A 21,138-nucleotide genomic window follows, 5' to 3' on the forward strand; every position below is an offset into this window, starting at 1 on the left:
ATTCGGATGTGCCCAGGCAGCACTATACCGGAGATAACAGCCAAAGTACACCATCTATTGTATAATTAAAGCTAGAGTTGGCCTCAGTCAGCCATGGCAGCTGGCAGTAAGAGAGCTAGTTTACTTTGCTCCACCAAAAATCTCACTCCAATGATGTAGCCTCGTGCCTGAGCCGGCCACTGACGGTATGGCCTCACGCAGTGGCCACAACTAATTTACTGCATAAGGCCTGATACAATCTCATGATACAGCTCAGCCTTTTTTTATGGATCAGTGGCAATGCAACAATATCTGCAAGGAGTTATGAAATGCTGCAAAGGAATGCAAAACATGTTGTAAGAAAACACAAAAGTAGCTCATTAAAAAAAAATTCCCACCAGTTGAAGAGTTAACGTAAGCGAGCCATTTTAATTAAGAATAATTTCTTGATGTATTAATGTCTGCATTGAACATTCCCTGCTTGATGTAAGACGTTTCAAGATATGAAGCTGGAAGCTGTTCATCAAGACGAGTAGTAATGATGATGATGATGATGTACCTGCTGGTCCCAGTCATGCAATTAGGGAGGAAGCAGCCCTTTTGGCACAGATGCACGAGTAAATCAACTGCACGGTGAAGACGAGTTAAAAGTGTCAAACAGAAACACATTATGGCTTCAAAACCTGGAAGTTGTTTGATCGTCTGAGAGAAGAAACTGTAAATAAGGAAAATATTGCAATAGATATGAAATGTTGGATATACTTCTCTGATTCTGGAAACTTGGCTTGATATGCATGACGGTATGATGTTGAAAGCAAATTACTGAAGTAAGATTCAGTGAACTGAGCTTTTCCACTCAGCTCTTTCCCCTTCTCTCTTTTTAGCCATCTGATTCCAGCTGACTCCTCGCTGCTTTAGTGGAGGTCTGTGGAGATTGGCTCAAGTCATTTGTAATCATTTATCTCCCTAGGCAGAGTATCAATCTAAATCTTAACACAATCTATCATATGAAAAGCTTGAAGCTGGTGTAAGAGCAGTGGGATGTGTTGTTAATTGTGCAGGGAGTGAAAGTGAGAGATTGGAGAGCTCTCGGTGCAGAGAGGAGAGTCATAATCACATTCTTGTTGAGATGAGTCCTTCCCTCTCTGTCTGTATCCACTTTAGCTCTGTTTAATGTATTCCACTTTCTGCACCCTCCCACCCCACCCCCCACTCTCTCTCTCTCTCTCTCTCTCTCTCCCCCAAGTCCTAGAAGAGGCATTAGAGAGCTCCGTTTGACCCACTGATGTGTGGCAGGATCTTAAGATATGTTGCTGAGAAAACGGATTTTAGTTTTGGTGGTGCTTCAGGATAAAAATATAGCAGCGTAGGTGCTATATTAAAAGTTTTAGCACATTCTCAATTGGCTTATTGCAATTCATTCTCCTGGGATGTTGGTTGTCTTGACAACATTTCATGGCAATCCATTTAATAGTTGGTACTGGCTGAAAAATTGAGAGACAGATCGGCTCTAAAGCTGTTAAATTCAAAGAAATGACACGCGTTGTGCATTTTGAATGGGTGACTAAAGTGAATTTGGGCATTACAGTTAATAAAAACTTTAAGGTCAATAAAATATAAACAAATTAAAGGTTCAACATCTTTTTTTCAATAATGTAATTTCTGCTGGTGAAGAGAAGACTTGTGTGCCTGATTATAAATTTTACAGCGAATATTGAAAAAAAATATCACAAACACCCCAAATAACACTGAATAATTAAAAATAAAAGAATAACTAAAAAACATCTTTGTGACCTTCCTTTTTGGTGCCTTTTCAAAAGGTTGTGGGAAGATGTTGGCAGATGTTAATGAATTTAGTCTGTCTAAATTCGGATGGCCGTCTCCCAGGTTTGTACATATGAAGCAATCAGTGTCCCCAACATTTTATTTTTGATTTATTAATACATGATACATTGTGCATAGAAGGAAATTTCTGCTATTTCTACTGTACTTTAATACTTAATAGTATTTTGGTTTCTTTTCCCAAGAGACTCTTCATGGTGACGCTTGAGCGTGAGTCTGGGATGAGTTCATTGATCCTTTTTTATTCCCTGACCACAAAGCAGGGCAAGTAAAACACATGAATCAGAAAAGAAGCTTAAAGCTTTTATCCCCTGATTAGGCTGCAATATGCAATCTGAATTCCTGTAAAAGTTTCTGAAGTTGGCAAAATTTCACTATAGAGACAATGTTATTGAAATGTTCAGCTTTGTGGTTTTTAACATCCTTTTGACTGTGGTGACTTGTCCTCCCAGCATCTTGGGCACACTGCCAGTCCTAAACATAACGTGAGAGTGAGAGCCTTTGGAGACCAAAGCAACATCCGTGCAGCTGAGGCATCAAAGATACAGCCTGACTGTCATTAAGGGTGTGATTTACCAATACATTACTTTCAACTAGTTAAGTGTGTAAGTGACACCCTGATATACAACAAAAAAGAAAGATTAAAAAAAAAAAGGAGAAACCGCCACTATCTGAATGATGATACCCAAGTCTTTTTCAAAAATGTTTACGACAAAGGTGTTTAAAATGTTACAGAAATGATAAATAATGCCCTAAATCTATACCGACATTGTATACAGTGGCCAATTAAAGGTTTTAGGCACTTTCCATTAGTCTTAAACAGCATTCCTCACCTTAATCTACATTTGTGCCGAATATATTGATTCTTGTAGGATTTAGCTTTAAGACAGACTTGGTCAGGACTGTTTCACCCACTGCATGGGAAGCAGTCAGAAAGTTGTTAGAAAAGCTCTACCAAACAGCTATGCACTGTTTTTCAGTGTGGACGGGGAAGTTTACCACAACATCCAGTTAGCCCTCATCATTGAAGTCTTATAAAATTAGATGAACAATGCGTCACCACTTCCTCCTTCTGCACAAAACTGAAGTCAACATATTTTGGAACTGGATGCTGCATCTTGTACTGTAATTTTAAATCTGTGCATTAGTGACCGGGCTGGTGGAGATGTGGTATTAAGGCCTCGCCTTCTCCACTGAAATCTTGACATTCTTGCAGTCTTGTGATGCTTGCTGTCCAGTCATATTTTTTTTAAATAAAAAATTATTGATAACCATTAGTTGTGGAGCTGGCAAGCTACTTCTTTGGCATCGATTGGCAGAGCGATAACAGGTGTGCATGCGAGTGTGTGGCTACTTTATTCAGAGCAGGTGTCCAGCATAACAGTCAGTCATGACAAACATTTACTCTTTATATACACATCAAATTACTAATCGAAAACAAACTTTTGACATGAATATGGCTCATGTTCCATCCACTAAAATGGAAAGGGTGTCGTTAATGATTATCACTGAAACCAGCCACCAGGGGGCGATATGGATATCTTGCCTTCACTTCTGGGGAGCTTTCACTTCATCCCCTTTATATACAGTCTACGGTTTAAATTCACCTCTCATAAAGCTTAAATCAAACCTGTGTGCTGATTCTGTGGCTTTTGGAGGAAACTGCAACTTCAGTTCTCACAAACATTTTAGAACCAGAATGTGTTTATTCACCTTCTGACCTCAGGGGGCAGTAATGGGCCTATTAGAGCTCTGCGCACCCCAACAAGGAAAAGACCAGGCCTGACAGGTCTTTATGTTACTGGCAGCAAAGCAAAGGCAATTTGCAGCCTGCATGTTTGACTGTTTGGACAGTTTTTGTTAGTATACTTCAGATTTTCTGTTTTTCTAGCAAGTATTTAAGGCCTAGATTTATGTTCAGCCTGAGAAAATATTATTTTGTTTAAAGAATACATTTCTTATCACAATAGCTGAATCCTGCTTTGTCATCATTAACTGTCCCAGTCATGTCCCAGCTTGTGCAGCACAGTACATTTGTGAGCCTACGTGCATGTTATTTGACATACCTGCGTGCCATGCATAACATGTACTCAATAATGCATGCAGTAAGTGACTGAGGAGCATATTGAAAGTGACAAGAAGTGAGCAGCAGCAACTGTTAGTTTGAGGTGTGTTGTTTTCAGGGAAGGAGAGGCTTGTCATCAAACAATTCATGTTCAACGACAGAGGTTGGATGTAATCTTTACTAAAGCCTGAAGGACAAGAGGTGAAGGCAGGAGGAAATGAAACAGATACATATCAGAGTGGAGTTTAATTCACTGTAGAGTCTGTCCTTTTGGCAGCTTGTCTAAGGAGTGAAGTGTTTGGACATTATGATATTGTGACTTCCACTGTGCTTGCTCAACAACAACAAATATTATTATTATTATTATTATTCTGCAGCATAGCCTAAACTTAACTTTGGTCAAATTGTTAATATCTTGCATGGTTTTTCTCTTTTTTTGATTTCTCTAGCCATTCAAGTAATGGAACTTAAATCTTAAGAAATTAATTAGTTAATGTTGTCTCATTATCAAATATTCTTGTAAAACAACAGACCAAATAGTATTTGGTTTTGTATGGAGAAACCATAGTCAAATGGAAAAAGAAAACATAAGAACAACAAACTAACATCATTGAATTAGGCTTTACCTCAATTGTCTGACCTCCTTTTATAACTTTATTCTTTTATTGTATTTGTATACATATTCTGTTGGTGGTCTTAGCTTTATGTTATTATGCAGTTAAGATGTTGACAGAATTCCCCTTTGACTCTACTCATTTCATATACAAATGCCACCGTTAATGCCACCATAATTCAGAAAAAGACAGTTTGTATACACATTTCACCTTTGGTCAGATACTGAACTGGTGACACTAATCTTGGGTGTTTACCTTGAGGCTGTGCTGATTGTATATATATACTGTGATGTAGGGTTGAAATGTGTGTAGCTTCTTTGCAGCAACATCTATATTTGAAGCACTTTCTCCTGCCGTTAAGATTTATTGTCACTAAACATTTGAACACAAAAAGAAAGTCTTCAAGACATATAATATATGAGTCTGGACAGATATGGATGTAAACTACAACTTGACTGGTTGATGGAGGCATAAAACTAAAAGGTGGCAATTCTTGTTTTAAATTATTTATTAAACTTGTCAAGTAAAAAGAGACTCGCCTAAAGAATACAAACAACTCGTGCATTATATGAAAATGCAAAAGGTTGGTGCTGCACTAAAAGCATCCATTAAAACTTATGCTTAGCCTGACAAGCTCAAAAACACATTGTGATTTACCATTACAAAGCCAAACAATTGCTATTGTTTCTGTAGGTTTGGTAAAATGACACTTTTATTCTGAAATTAATTGAGGGAATTTAACACTCTTTGAACCAAAAACAATTTTGAGGAATAAAAAAGAATCTCAAGCTAAACCTTTTCATTAAGATCCTTCGTGGATTACTTAAGACCTAATTGACACCCTTTTCTGGTTAAAAGATAAGATATAGGAGAAACAGAGAGGAACTATTTATGAAATAAACACAGATATACTTGTGTGGTGGTTAGGCATGGTTTGGCTCAGCTGCAGGAGGGACTGATTGGGGGAGTGGTTCAGGGAACGGTGCCTGGAAGATGCTTAATTGGCCCAAGATGAATCGAATCCCTGATTGTCCCTCTCTTCCTGCATAAAACCGAGTAGCAGGATACCAGACGGGGCGCACTCCTGGAGAGACTGAGTAGCAGGCTGGCTGCAGAGGGACGTGTGTCGGGTGATCGGATGCTTGATGGAAGAGCGCACGGACATTGATGTGGAGTTGTTGTGTAAGAGTAAACCCGTTGAACGGTACTTCGGCTGAGTGTTGTTCGTTCGTGCTGACGGAACCCCGGTGATGGCAAGGATGCTTGTCACAACTTGATTTTTCTTACAAACCTCAGAAGAGATGGGACATCCAGGTGGAAAATATTCCCACAAAAAGGCATTATACATAGTGTTTAAATAGTGTAAAGTAAATACATGTTGGGGGAGGTTATGTTCTGTGCTAGATAGCAGTGAGATCCACCATTAATCATTTCACAGGAACATATGACAACACCAAGAAGAGGGAGCTTAAAGAATAATAAGAATACACTTGCGAAAACAAGGTAATTCAAAAGCAATAGTTGAATAGCTTTGAACATATATTCTGCGGTATAGGTAATTGTTTTAAAATTCTCAAGGAAATGGTTAAGCATAATGTTTTTAAAATGAATGCATGCTGTTTTTGTAGTTATGGTTACCTTTAGTGTCGATCTGGTAAGAAAGTGATTTACAATGCAATTTACAGGGCTTGCCAAAATGTTATACAGGCTAACATCAAAGGACGTTTATGGGGTTGTAGAGCAGTCCCCGGCACAACAGTGAGCAAACACCCTGGGGATTTAGGAAGTCTGACCTGGGGTGTTTTTTCTTCTGTCATATGGCAGAGTGAGAGGTTGCTAAGCGGTGACGGAGGTGAGAAATGTTTTCCGTTTCCTCACTCTGGAAAAATTCATCCCCCAAGAGACCTAATAGATCACTCAAGTCAATTATCGTGGCAAAGTCCGGAGAGGCCTGCCTAGACGCCTGCTTGGCCCTGCTGAGGAAGCACACCTGGGTCGAAAGACACAGCTGCATCAGTCATGATTGCAGATGCTTATCACCACAGGGCATAACTCAGTAGTGAATTTAACCCTGCCAGTTAAGAGGGACTTTACTGAGCACGTAATGAGAAGCTAAATATACCAATTAGTAGCCATATTACATGAGAGCTGTGCATGTCAAACAGACTTGGGTAAATGCACTGTGTTTAGTGTGCAGGGGTTTGAGTAACATTAAGGTAGACAACTGGCAGGCTTATCCAAATTATACTGTACAAGTTATTAAATATACTAATATGTTTTATTCACTACTTTAGAGCCTTTGAATGCAGCACCACCTCCATAATCTGTGTAGGTGTAAATACATCATGGTGAGCTGAAGTCTGCAGTCATTTTGAAGCAGTTTAGTGAAAGCAATTAGAATGTGAAGTCTGTTTAATTTAGATTACAATATTTCTACAAGTTGGTATAATTGCACTGCAGAAAACATAAGGGAGAGCCCTGTGGGGAACAGCATCTAACAATGGTTAATTAAGCATAATTATTGCTGTATATGAACTATATATGTTGAATAGATACAGTTTTTAAGGAAAAGATAATTACCAAAAGGAAATAATATACCAGAACACAGTGTCTACTCAAATTACAGAGCACACAAAGCAGATATTTCTTTCTTTCTGTTTCTCTTGGTGTTTGTAATACCAACAACTTGCATGACATTATCTTCTTCCTGCTTGTCTCCTTATTAGAAAATAAAATTAGTTTAGGTGCCTGAAAATCCAATTACTGCCTGAGATAGAAGGTATCTGATGTGTCACCGTATGTGTAAAAAGGTTGGGGCAGAACTATTGATTTAGGTAGGCCTGATTAGATGTCGTTGGAAAAGTGAGTACAATTTTTCCGGGACTGACATTAGAACAATGGTATGGGTGAAGACAAAGGCTTGTTTCATTTGAACATTGAAAGGACAAAAAACGTTGTTAGACAGGTGCCACAGCTCTGGATGCCACTAATATGTGTCATTCCCATCTATTAAATTGTCATCAGACTGATAACATCCACAGAAGCGTGGTTTGCTTACAATTTCAAATGAGAGGTGCTACAGTAAAAAGGACTTTCAACTATAAATCATCCTACCTCACCTGAAATACACTCAAAGCTCCAGGGAGCTTCTTTTCATAAAGTGATAGCTGCTTTTCAAACTCGTAGTGGATAAATTACAGTGAGAGCAGGGTCAGCAGATACTTACCTTGTCAGGCTCCTGATATAAACCATCCATCCATCCATTTTCTTCCGCTTATCTGGGATTGGGTCGCGGTGGCAGCAGGCGAAGCAGGTTGGCCCAGACTTCCCTCTCCCCCGCAACATATTCAGATCCCTCTTCACCAACACAGTCCGGTGCAGCCGCCCGATCCGCCTGTCGATCTCCAGCTCCATCCTGCCCTCACTGTTAACAAGACCTCGAGATACTTAAACTCCTTCGCTTGAGGCAGGCACTCCATCCCCACCTGGAGGGAGCAATCCACCAGTTTCCGGCAGAGAACCATGGCCTCCGATTTGGAGGTGCTGACTCTCATCCCCACCGCTTCATACTCGGCTACAAACCGCCCCAGTAAATGCTGGAGGTCTGAAGAGGCCAACAGGATCACATCATCTGCAAGCAGCAGAGATGCAATCCGGAGACCCCCAAACCTCACGTTCTCGTCCCCCCGTGTGCACCTAGATATCCTGTCCATGGAGGTCACAAACAGGATTGGTGACAGAGGACGGCCCTGGCGGAGGCCAACATCCACCGGGAACGTGTCTGACTTATTGCAGAGAATACGAACACAGCTCCATCTGTAGTTGTACAGAGACCGGATGGCCCATTGCAGTCCGGCAACCCGTACTCCCGCAGCACCCCCCACAAAAACCCCAGAGGGACCCGGTCGAAAGCCTTCTCCATGTCTTCAAACCACATGTAGACTGGATGGGCAAACTCCTAGGACCCCTCCAGTAGTCCTGTGAGGGTAAAGAGCTGGTCCACTGTTTCACAACCGGGAAGGAATCCGCACTCTTCCGCACGGGCTCAGCCCAAAGAAACATCATGGAGCCGCCACCCTGTGGACCCACCACCCGCAGGGATAAGCATCGGGGTTGGGTGCATTGCAGACCGGGCGGCAGGCCGGGCCGGGGGCCAGGGCAAGCCGATTGCCGGCAGCATAGATATAAACCATATGATATTATAAATCAGGATATTGTTTATCTAAATCTAAGGTAGCTCAAATGAGTGCAGCTTTCTCAGAGCTGTCTAAAATTTATTCAAAAATAAATAGAAAAAAAGAATCTCGGGCATCCGAAGTATTTTCTGTTAGGCTGTTAATGCAAATCAACAGCCTTTTACAATTCTTCTAATGCCTCAATGATTGGAAGAGGATTGATGGTGTCATGTCATGATGCAGGCATTTTAAAAATGTCCAGAGCTAACAGAAATCACCTAATGTACTCAGGAGCAGCCAAGTCATAGAGAGAAGACATTGGATTTTGGAACAAAAAAAATTACACAGCAGACATTCATTTACCAAGCACGATTTAGTCAATTTAATGCAAGTACAATTTAACTGTGCTCTGTTCATTTACAGTACTTTGATTCGGCTCAACTCTTAACCCTCTATCAGAGTCAGTCTCTTGTGGTTCCATGGAAAAACCCTGTGAACAAGTAGGTCAATACAGCTCCTGAATCCATGTTTCATTTGAATCTAATAAGGTGTCACATTGTTAAAGACTGGCTAAAGCTGGGCAGGTCTTCTCTAGTCAGTGGGGAATGAAACGTATATGCATTTATAGTTGAACAGTTTCACTTGAAATGTCAACGCCAAGCCTGTTATGTGATTTAATCAGATTATAAGACAAAGAATGCCTTCATAAAGTATGACAGGTTTCATCAAAGAAATGCATATTTCATAAAAAGAGCTGCTCTTTTACATTCTCATTTCCATCCACCGCAGAGGCTCACATAATATGTCCACAAGAAAGGTGATTCAAAGAGGGGAATCAATATGTTATGTAATTACAGTAAACTTCACCTGCTTCTGACCCCATGTGAGGACTTACTCCCATTTCTCACAATAACAATTTCAAAAGAAATGCCTAAATTGGCATGCAGAGCAAGAGCTCATACTTGCAGCAAAATAATTACTGGGAAAAAAGGATGAAAAAAAATGCATTTCTTTTTAAAACAAAACGGCAACAGATGTCAATATTTAATTACATATAATCATTTGGCAAGTGACTTTTTATACAGGGTTTTGTGTACAATACTAGATTGCTGGGGCTGATACAATATTAGGGAGTAAAACAAAATGTGATGCAGAAAATCAGCGATGTTCTTTACTTTTTCTATACTTTATATACAGTCTATATAAAAGCATATTTTTTGCAATGATTTTGCATTGGAGGCAGGATCAGTGCACTGAAACAGTCATCTTCACTGGGAATTTAAGAGTAATAAATAAATAAAGAAAAAAACACAAACAGAACATTTTCTAAAATACCTCAAGCATCTTTTCCTGCATTATGTTCTGTATGTGGACCTACATATATATTGATACAGATATGTTTTACCTCGTAAAATTAGTTTGGTTTCCTTGTGTATGCTAGCTAAATGTAATTGAGCAAATAGTCTTTGTGAATTTCACCTGTGTTAATCGAGTAATAATGGAAGTATAATAATCTTTTACTTCAAAAAGAATTTAAAAAATCTTTAACATTTTGCTTTAAGCAATAAAAGGAGGGTAATAGTCCAGCTGCATTATTGATTTTTCTACTCCATTCAAATTGGTTTCAGCAGTGCTGGCGTCATAGTTAACATCCCTTTTCCAGTAACTGCACTATTTCCCATTTTTCACATCGCTGGGCTTCATTTAGAGCTGTGGACCCTGAGGAGTCTAGCATCGTCCTGTCGGCTTCATTCAACAGTAGAGCCTTTACAATTGGCACACAGCCATGCTGCGCAGCCAGGTGCAACGGTGTTGCCTTTCCTGCGTTCACAGCATTGACATCTGCATGTTGTGATATCAAATGGAGGACGCTTGGGAAACTGGAGCTGATACAGGCTACATGTAGTGGTGTCCATCCCTCACTATCCTCTGTGACGTTTGGGTCGGCATTGGCTCCCAGGAGCTTTGCCACCACTTCTGGCTCATTCTGGTGACAGGCGAGGTGGAGGGGAGTCCACCCATTCTCACCTCTTGCGTTTACACAACCACCCTCACTCTGCAGCTGGACCACCATGGCCTCATGTCCTCTTAGGGCAGCGAGATGCATGGGAGTCCAGCCTTGGACGGTCCTGGAGTCTGGCATGGCGCCGTTTGACAACAGCTGCCTGCATATGCCTGCATGACCCTTCAGAGCAGCCAGGTGAAGTGGAGAGTATCCTCTGCTGTTTGGACTGTTAGTGTCCGCCCCATTTGTCAACAACTGTCTGACCACTCGGTTATGGCCTTGCGCGGCTGATAAGTGAAGAGCAGTAGAGAGAGAGCTGTCGGTGGAATTGGGATCTGCCCCCTGAGAGAGGAGGAGCCTGGCAATATTCAGATGGCCGTAGGTGGAGGCTAGGTGGAGCGGCGTCCTGCCTTGTACCTCCTCTCGTTGTACAACAGCTTCCTCTGACAGCCGTGAAAGCAGCAGGCGCACCACTGTTTCATGGCCGTTCTGGCAGGCTAGGTGAAGGGGCATCCAACCGGACTTTTCCTGGGCATCTGCCACTGCTCCTTTGTCCAACAGCAGACGGACAGTTCTGTCGTCTCCGTTCTGAGTAGCAAAATGGAGCGGCGTCCACTGGTCCTCATCTCCCTGGGTAGCCACTGCGCCATGTTCCAGCAACAAGGAGATGATGTCATGAAGCCTGAGGAAAAGAAGTTTCATAGGGTACAAAAGGACTTTAAAAGGACTAGCTCAACACTCCAGACAACACAATTGTCTCGCTGGGAGCTACACAAGACGACTGATATTGCTTTCAGCTCCAGCCACGAGACAGTTAGCTGGGCTTAGCATAAAAAACAGAAACCTCTGTCTATGGCTCTTTATAAGAAATTAAAAAAAAAAAAAAAATCTGCTATAAAACCTCTTAAGATCACTAATTAACTCGGCTGATTAGAATCAGAATGGTATCATTCTCCTCATGTAGGCCACAGCCTAGAAGTATCCAAGTGTATTTCGCAAAATGTCCATTGAGCTGAAAGTCATTCGCAAGCATTAGAATTGCAGTCATGCCAAAAACAACCAGATGCTTGAACAGATGACTTTTCTCTGTGTCACTGCTAAAACCGTGTTGTTGTTTTTTTAACATTATTATACCGACCTGTGCAGAACAGCAACAATCAGAGGAGTGTAACCTCTGACAGTCACACAGTTGACCTCAGCTCCCAGATTCAGGACATGCTTGACGCTCTCTGCATCACCGCTGGCTACCGTGTAGTGAAGGAGTCTCTTTTTGCCAGAAAACTGTGTGCTTACATGCTCCCTTTTCACCGACTTCCTGAAACTGCTAAAATCCTTTTGGGATAGCAGATAGAGAATGCTATCCTTACAATATTGGTTATCTGTGAAATGAAAGCAAAAGGAATTACATGAGAGAAAGAGCTGGAGAAATGTTGAATATAGTGTATGCATTGATACATTTATTTTTCTGAATTTAACTTAATTAAAGTCAAGTCTCCTCATGTTATTGTGTACAGCAGTGAGCCTGTGTACATATTAGCAGAAGGTAAAGCTTTCTGAAGGCTGTAGAGCTCTGTTGGTGTGAAATGTTTATCGTGTATAAGTGTTTAAAGAATTTTGAACATTTACACTATATTTATAAAGGAGCGTGTGTGACAATACTCTCGTCAACATTTCAGAGACAGGGGATCCAAGAAGCTGCAGGAATGTTTCCTTTATTCTCTTTTCCTCTGATATCTGACTCTGATTTTCAGTATTAAAGGTAATATTAAAGATGGGACACCGCTGTAAATAGCGCTTTTTAAATGTCAGCCCTCCAGGCATTGTACAGCGTTGAAAATCATTTTCCATCCCGCTCTACCCTTGTGTGTACCTGAAGGAAATTCAGGCATCTCAGGCAAAGTGATCTAAAATGGAAAAGACAGAAAGAAAATACAACCAGAGTTATTGGCTGTGACATTAATCATCACAAGTGGTTTGTAAGTTTATATATTAGTCAATGTGTGAGCATGGGCGTTCAAGGGCTCTTTTGATTGTAGAGTCATTCATGTGTGACATTTAAACTGCTAAGGTGTTAATATTGGCACACATTATACTTGAACAGATTATTGAAAAGGGTTTTGTGTACGTTTCTCTTTGTGGCCACACTATCTGCTGACAATGCCATGAAAATTTGTAGGGGCTGAAAACCTACTGACATTGGTGATATCCCAAATTTTCCTCTTGCACTACTGAGTTTGACATTTTTGTTTTTTAAGGGGGATGTTTCGTTAATTATTGATTGACATGAAAGTTTGCAATAGCTGTCCATAGTTTCTCTTAGTTGTCCATAGTTTGTCCTCTTACGATCCCCTGAATTTTCATTTAGCGTAAAATAATAGACGTGTCAGCCTAATGTATGATGTCTTTAGTGCTGATTAGCAAATGTTGGTAACCATGTTAAAAGTTATACTTGATTACATGAACATGCTAGCACCTACCTGAGAGCAACACTGTGTAATATATCCTTCGTGAGGTACGAGCTTGGATTGGGGCAGGCCAATATATTAATGAGACTAGTTACCATTTTAGATTTTGGATAACGTAATATTGTGATATGGCATAAGCGTTCTTTTTTTCCTGAATTTAAAGGCTGCATTACAGTAAAATGATCTCATTATCTGAACTTAGCAGATTTTTTTTTTTAGCTGTTCTATTATTTTCGTTTACCCACTTAGTCATTGTATTCACATTAGAGATGATTATTTAACAAAAATGTCATTGTGTAAAAAAAAAAATTGAAAGGATTTTCATATTCATATAGATGTATTTGGTCATAGAGATGTTTTACTTTGTCCAGCCCTACTTGCAACATTTTTGCATCCTCTGAATTAAGTTTTGCGTTCCCTAGTAATATTTTTAGAATTCCTGCCATTGTGTTTGACTTTGTCTATATCGCGCAGCCTTAACTTGGATATAAACACCATTACCATTAATCTAAGCCTTCCTTAAAGATGGAATAGATATAGTAGATACTACAGTGTAATTCAAGCAGAACTAACTTTATGTTTTGGGGAGACCAGACAAGGATAATCCAATTTCTGTCCCACGTCGTTGTTTTTGTCAGGGTGGATTGGTCCTGGGATCTTCAGGACTTCACTCAGAGCCTCCGTTTTCCGCAAAGTGTCTGCAAACAAAGAACTGTTCTTAATTTTTCTACTCAAACAAATATATTCTCAGATGGGCTACTCCAAAGAGATCTTCTTAGAATTACACCGCTACAGCGAAAGGGTGGTCGTGCATGAATTACAGATAAATTCTTTCATAGATATGTTAACAACAGCAGTGAATTTTATGAACATCACAAAGTGGAATAGCTGCTGTTTATGAATAAATATGATCCTAATTTGTATTCATTAACATGACTCATCAAGCCACAAGTGCTTACATAAAGGGCTAAAGGTGAAAACATAGATCATTGTTTTGGTACATTTTGGAGAATGTGGATCAAAAGCGGGACACACCAATGTTTCAATATTATGTCAGTCGAAATATCTGCTCATAGGCATTTTGTACTTGCAAGAGATTTTACGTAACACAATATTTTCTTGTTTTTAGCTTGAGTGCAATGTTTGACAGCTTTTTTGTTTTTTAAATAAAACATTAAAAACATAATGTTCCCAGTTATTAAAGGTTTAAAATAAAATTGATACTGACACACCGTGGCATATTACTTTTAGTGAGACCTTAAAATGTCGAAATGAAGTAAACGCAACAACAGGCAATTATGACAAATTACACCTTCGTTTTATGAATGCGGATAAGATAGTGTGCCGGCTATGATCCTTTTTTGTTAAATCTTAATCTGACTGATCTTTGGACAAAGAAGCCCGTAAATTAATGTTAAGATTGAGAGCTAAAGAACAGATGAGGAGGTTGGCTGAAAACGTTTTGATTTCATGAAACCTTTGATTTCTGCACCTGAGAACTGTGGCCTCTTGTAGCAATCCTGTTCCCAGCACTGTTCCATGATGCTGATCATCTGCTCGCACTCAAGGGGCTTCTGCTCTGGTATCATTTCCATACAGGGTCTCTTACCTTGTGACACCTGCAGGAGCACTGTGGTCACGCTGCACCCTGTCTCCACAAAACACAGATATCAGACACAGGCTTCAATGCAGATGAACACTTGTTGAGAACAACCACAGCAGCAGTGTGTCTTTACTCGTTTTGACACAGTTTCTAGACATTTGTGGGGCACTGGGCCAAATTATGTTAGGCATGAGAGTTTTCTTTTCCTGTAGTAAAACAGCTGACAAGTTAAAGTTTTTACACGTTGTTTTTTGCACTGCTTAAACAATGAATATATGCTGTAGTACTTACAGACTGTATAAATGCTGCTTGGTAGATTGTTTTGGGATTTATTTATTTTTTAATCAACATTTGGACAAAACACACGGTTCTCACATATATGCTAAACTAAGCTATTTGTTTAAGGGACAGACTTAAAAGTGGTATCAGTTTCAATTAACTTCCTGCAAGAAGACGACCAATTAATTTCCCAAAATGTCAAACAATTCTTTTAACAGGTTAGGTTACTGTCGGCATTATTTAAAAGACATAAATAATATTAAGGCTGAGTTGTGTCTTTTAGAATTAGTACTTGAAAAGTTTTGGGTTTAAGTTCACATAAAAAGCTTAACCAACCGTTGAATAAGTGGTTGTTGCTCAAAGGAAATAAAACTAATTATGACTTCATGTTTATTGTAGATTAATTTAAAGGAAGAGCGCAAGTATAATACCTATACGATCATACTGACCCCTTCAGCATGTAATTTCAATGAAATACTGTATGACCATTGCTAGACCAGATAACCAGATGTGATGTGTTTTCTCATCAATGTATGTATTTTACCGTGTTATTTACAAGGTTTAGGAGCATTCAGGCTGCTTCCTTAGTTTAATTGTGTCCATAGAGCAGCAGTAAAAAGGTAAAAGTACAATAATGGAATAAATGTAGGAGTTGTGACAGAATTTGTGTGATTATTATGTTTTCAAAAGAAACAGAAAATTCAGTTTTAGAAACAGAGATAAAAAATGTATTCATGCTTGTGCTGTTTACAGTATTAAGCCCCAGGCTATTTGTTGAAATCTTAAAAACAACTCCCAATTTTGTCAATGAAACTGGCAAAATTGTGAGGCCAAAATTCTCCCAAGTGTTTTTTGTCCAAAGAGAACCTTGAGGTCTCTTCAGTAAACATACTTGGCAACCTTTGAAAAAATGGCACCAGTTACGTTTTTAAAACAAGTACAGGTTAGAATGGGTTAAGTTATCAGGTGGACTGTTACTCAGGTAATTTCAAATGAATGAATTCCTACCTGCGTACGGTTTCTGCTGTGTCAGAATCTCCCACATCACAATTCCAAAGCTGTAGATCAAAGCAGAGAGAGGAACTTCAGTCCTAATATTGCCACTATATATTTATATATATATTTGATCTTTAAAAAGCATATCACTTTCTAACACCAAAAACAACCAGCAAATGTAAACAAGCAAGAGAGAGTAAATCACACTCAAGTAAATATATACAACATGTCTCTGTGATTTGTAAAATATTAAAGTCATATACAGTGGAGGGCAAGGTTGCAATGTGTGGATTGTGCATTGAATCAGAAAAAAAGACGGGTTTTCTGATGGTGCAATTTCAAAACTGTCCTTAGCAAGTCACCTGTAAACATCAAAGGTAGTTTCTGGAGGATTGGGGCAAGGAGTAAAGGTCTCTGGAGGAATGTAACTTATGTTCCCTCTTGCTGTCAGACGCTCCATAAACAACATTTTGCTCATGTCCTCTTCCCAGTGGATTAAACCAAAATCTGAAATCTTAGTAAAAAAAAACAAGATTTACAGAGGAGTACATACTTATCATACAGTGCTATGCAGAGCCCAGAAAATGTCCCTGTTTCACTGACCTTGATGTGGAGATGATCGTCGAGTAGGATGTTGGACGTCTTGAGGTTGAGATGGAGTAGTGGCGGTTTCATGCTGTGAAGGAAATTCATGCCCATGGAGGCCTCATGAATCATCTGAAACTTCTTTGGCCACATCAGAGTGTGACTGGCCAGGAGATTGTTCAGGGATCCATTACTCATGTACTCCATCACAACAGCGGTTGCTTCGGTGCACAGTCCGTAGATGGACATGATGTACTTGAATTTCAATTTTGCTATATTGGATGCCTCGTCTACTATTTTCCTGTAATAGGAAAAAATAACAGTCAGTGACGGCGCTTTGGACATTACACCGAGTTATTGAACTTTGACCACAGGAATTGTCTTTTCTTGTGGCAAACATGTAGAAGTGCAAAGGTTAATAAAATCAGAGATCTTTGTACAGCTCAAAATTAATTCGAAGTACACTATGCCAAGACTTGAGACTTGATTATATCTGACGGCAATTCACACTATTTTCATAATTCAACTCCCACCTGTAAAAGTTGTCAGCACACAAGGTTGTGTCAAAACTTTTCAGGGCATATTTTTCCCGCCAGATCTTGAGCTTCACCTGGTACACCTGACCAAATCGCCATTCTGCCACCTTAATCCAGTCCGCCTCAAAGTCGTCCTTCTTGAAGTTCACGAACTGCCGAGGGGATCCGTCAAGGCAATCCATGAGTACAAAGATCCTCTGTCACGCAAGGCCTCACACTTTAATCCTACACAAACAGGGATTATCCCCAAGATCAACATCAATCAGTAGCCCCACTAGGTCTCGCGTAGGGAAAGCAAAAATTGTAGTAGATTGATACACACTTAAATCGGTGTCGGGTTGCGAAGTGAGAGGTATATAAAGTCACACACAAACTAAGCTACACTCTTGATCCGTAGGAGGAGCTGCAGAACTTGTTTGTTATGCAATGTTGCAAAGCCGGTTCTTCCCAGCCGAGACTGCTGATCTTACTTTCGGTCTCTCAAAACTCACCGAACAACTTTTTATCTTGCCTCTCAAATGCCAAGATGGCCTCGCATCCATCTAAAAAGGAAAACCAACAGTTTTTAAGCAACAGATTCAGTAGCACCAACAGTGTATCAGTTGATATGATAGATATGCCAACTGTGATTTGGGTCTGTATATACGTGAACTGCCTAATGAACCATCCACTTCTATTAAATTGCACTTTAACAAGGCGCTTAACCCCCAACAGCTCCAGTGGAATGGCTCAGTAGTTGGAAATTTGAGGGTGAAGATATGGTCATGTAGCTATCCCCAGGAACATGGTGAATTGTGTGTGTGTGTGTGTGTGTGTGTGTGTGTGTGTGTGTGTGTGTGTGTGTGTGTGTGTGTGTGTGTGTGTGTGTGTGTGTGTGTGTGTGTGTGTGTGTGTGTGTGTGTGTGTGTGTGTGTGTGTGTGTGTGTGTGTGTGTGTGTGTGTGTGTGTGTGTGTGTGTGTGTGTGTATTGTGTGTGTGTATGTGCGCGCACACACACAACACACACGGATATAATCATCGTCTTTGGATGGTTTGGGCACTGACCTGCGTGCCAGCTGGTTTCTCTGTGATCATGCGATATCTCCTTGCCTTTCTTCAAAACCAGTTTTGTAAAATCAAGAGAAATGTTAAGAGAAAGAAAATAACGTTGTACATTTTAATACAAATCTTTAGTAATCATGCCTTTCAGAGGGTGAGATTGAAATTCATGCAGGTTTGTTTTTTCTGTAACTTCAAATAACAGATGATACCTAAACACCTTACTTGTTATAGAGGATGCCACAATTTACTGATGTTCCCTAAATGCTCCATATGGAAACTAGCTAGACTACAATATACCGACGTTACCTAAACGCGTCATGTTGTCAACAGACACTAGCTTTGTGGCTGCACACAGAGAAGCCTGCAACTCAGGCTAAAATTATTCAGAAAAGAGTCAAATAAGACATTCTAACGTGAGATTTACATGAGCAGAAAAAAAGTGATTTTATTTGTTTGGGCGAGCTACTCTAGTAGAGGCTACTCACTGACACTGATGAGATGTCCTACTTTGTATGTGGAGCAAAAACTATGCATTTAAAAAGCAGAACATTTAAGTTTGGTTTTAGTGCAGCTATTGAAATGTGATACCAAATGACAAGGCGTGTTTCAGTACTAGATAGTAGTGAAGCAATTAAATCAGTGTGCAAACATGTCAATATCAGGTGAAACCATCAAAAACTTCACAGCTAGTCAAAAGAACCACATTCATTCAGAGCTGTGCTTCCTCATCATTTGAAGAGCTTAGAAATTGTGTTCAATTGTGTTGAAAATTGACTTCAAACTTCAAGCATTCACTTTTTGTACATAAAGTATTCACTGTCATGGGAAGCATAATTGAGCCTCATTTCTCACAAACACTTCAGACTGTCTAGAAGGTTTTGCCAGAAAACAAAATGAGATTAAAAGTTTTAGAACTGATTTGTCCATAGAGGCTTATTGTTTTCTATATACAACAAAAATGGCTTTGTTTAATTTGCATTACTGCTGCCTCTGTGTTCAGTAAGGCTGTTTTCAGTTAAAATAAAATATAGCCTCTTTAACATGCTGTAAATAGATAAATAATTATTAAGGATGAATTGTAAATTTAGCACTGCTGCAAACTGACTTTGAGTGTCTTAGCTGATGGCATAGAGGCCGTGATGTGTGAACCCCTCTCAGCTCCCAATGTTTCACCATACTTGCTGCCTTAGATCCTGAAATTATGGATTTAGTCTTTCTGCATCAATAAAGCAGGCTGCTCTTTGAGAGAAAAGATTTAAACTGCCTGGCTTATGTGAAGGGATTACAGTAATAGGAAGCTTGTTCAAAATGATGAGAAAACAAAGATGTCCTCTACTGCCTCCCCTTTTATTCCCAGCCGCTGTTCTCTTTTATAGGCTCATCCATTATATTTTACCCGCGCAGCTAAATTTACCTGGAGACATGAGGTCTTGTTGGAATGTTAAAGAAAGTGATGTACATTTATTGACACACGCATGTATAAATTGTTCCTGCGGGTCACTAGTAGTTTTGGCAGTCCTATTAAGGCCGTCTCCCTTGGGTTTCTTCGTTCCTTCATAACCACATTTGGATTCAATATGGCTCCTGCTGAGAGCATGACACAAACATCAAATTCGCAATTGTGTGCAACCCTCAACAGTTCATCTCCATTGTCTTTGTGTAGCTTTGATAAACAGGAAATGTAAATGGGTTTCATTGGGGTTCATCTCTATAATACACGTCTCATGAGAGCAGCTACAGGTCAGGATTCAGCATTTATTTCTTCTCTTCGTCTGTGCTCTGAGCCGGCTCTTTGCTCAGGCTTTCATTTTGAGGACGCGGTCGGAAATTTGTATTAATAATTCCACTTCAATTGGATTTTCCCCACCCTGCTCCTTTTGAATGTGTTAGCTCACCTTGTAGGGCTGTGGTAGGGAAAGGAGGAAAATCCGTGGGATAATGCGTGTTCATACGTGTCCCATGGCCTATATGTTTGTGCTGTCATCAGCCTCCAGAAACACAGCTTGGAAAAAAGCTATAAACACATTATTGGGAAGCTTTATATGATTATAGATTAAGTATTGTGCAGTGCACTAGCACACTCTGAAACGTTATGGTGGGCTGTCAAAAGTTTTTAGCTGAAATATGAGAAGACATGAATAGAATAGCCCATTTAAAAAAAGGATTAGTCTGGTCTGTTTACTTTTGAAGAGTATTTTAATTGACACAAGCTGCACATAATAACCTGTTATTATCAGAGATACATACTGCATCTCACTTGCCTTTTTTTTTTTTTTTTTTGGTTAAGGCTCTGCAAATATCTGTAATTTCAGTCTCAGCACCTTGCAACACAATGTTCTTCCAAAACCCCTACCCTTCCATTCGCTCTATGTATGCAGGCGTGGTAATAGATGAATTTAACATTCACTGACAGCCATAGTTTCATGCTTCACTAACTCACACTATTATTTAGGACAGACTCATGGATTGATGTTCCAATGAAAAGCAGGGAGTCGTGATCAGATTCCTGATAGGCTACCTGAGGGGAGAAGTCTGTCTTCATTGACGGAACCCACATCTCATAGCTCAGCCAATCGCATCAGCAGGCTCCACCATGCTGGGTGAGCTGACTGGTTAGTGCTAAAGGCTTTTCCATTGCCCCTCATGTCCTCTGAGCTTAACTCCAGTGTCTCTGATCCCAATTCTGGGAGCATAGGCAGTGCACAACATAACCAAACCAAATGAAATAGTGGAAGGGGGGCACAGAGATGATTGGGTTGTTTAATCTCCTGTGGCAAATACCAGAGTATGTAAGCAGTGTGTTTCATTAATTGGCTCCCATGTATCTCTCAAGAGCATTGAGCGTTTTTAATGAAATACTTATCTTATGCAGATATTTTACTAGTATTTACGCAGAATTATAAACATGTGAGGTACGTGAAGAAGAGCAGTGATACGGTGAATTAAAGTCATC

The 21,138-nt window shown here is 39.9% G+C and overlaps 1 protein-coding gene across 1 annotated transcript; it reads right to left on the reverse strand.

Annotated features, from left to right (window-relative positions):
• Window positions 1–9,033: 9,033 nt before the first annotated feature.
• ankk1 (ankyrin repeat and kinase domain containing 1) lies at window positions 9,034–17,326 on the reverse strand. Its single transcript, XM_069691380.1, has 9 exons — window positions 17,142–17,326; window positions 16,627–16,909; window positions 16,386–16,537; window positions 16,036–16,085; window positions 14,638–14,793; window positions 13,719–13,843; window positions 12,551–12,584; window positions 11,819–12,059; window positions 9,034–11,362 (listed from the first exon to the last, which is right to left on the reverse strand). Exons 1-9 carry the CDS (start codon window positions 17,324–17,326, stop codon window positions 10,321–10,323), a joined length of 2,268 nt encoding a protein of 755 aa, XP_069547481.1. The 3' UTR covers window positions 9,034–10,320.
• Window positions 17,327–21,138: the final 3,812 nt, after the last annotated feature.

Source organism: Brachyistius frenatus, unplaced genomic scaffold (assembly GCF_029030835.1).
Source record: "Brachyistius frenatus isolate BFR_SWC_R1_liver_20210118 unplaced genomic scaffold, ASM2903083v1 Contig_1, whole genome shotgun sequence".
In the NCBI taxonomy this organism is placed as follows: Eukaryota; Metazoa; Chordata; class Actinopteri; family Embiotocidae; genus Brachyistius; species Brachyistius frenatus.

Excerpts from the sequence above, each read along its gene's own strand:
- ankk1 (XM_069691380.1), bottom strand. The coding sequence starts at position 17,326 with ATGGATTGCCTTGACGGATCCCCTCGGCAGTTCGTGAACTTCAAGAAG. Across the intron at positions 14,794-16,035 it reads ACAGCAGAAACCGTACGCAG|GGTGCAGCGTGACCACAGTG; the intron begins GTAGGAATTCAT and ends TTGTGGAGACAG. Across the intron at positions 12,585-13,718 it reads TGGTCTCCCCAAAACATAAA|ATCACTTTGCCTGAGATGCC; the intron begins GTTAGTTCTGCT and ends TTTCCATTTTAG.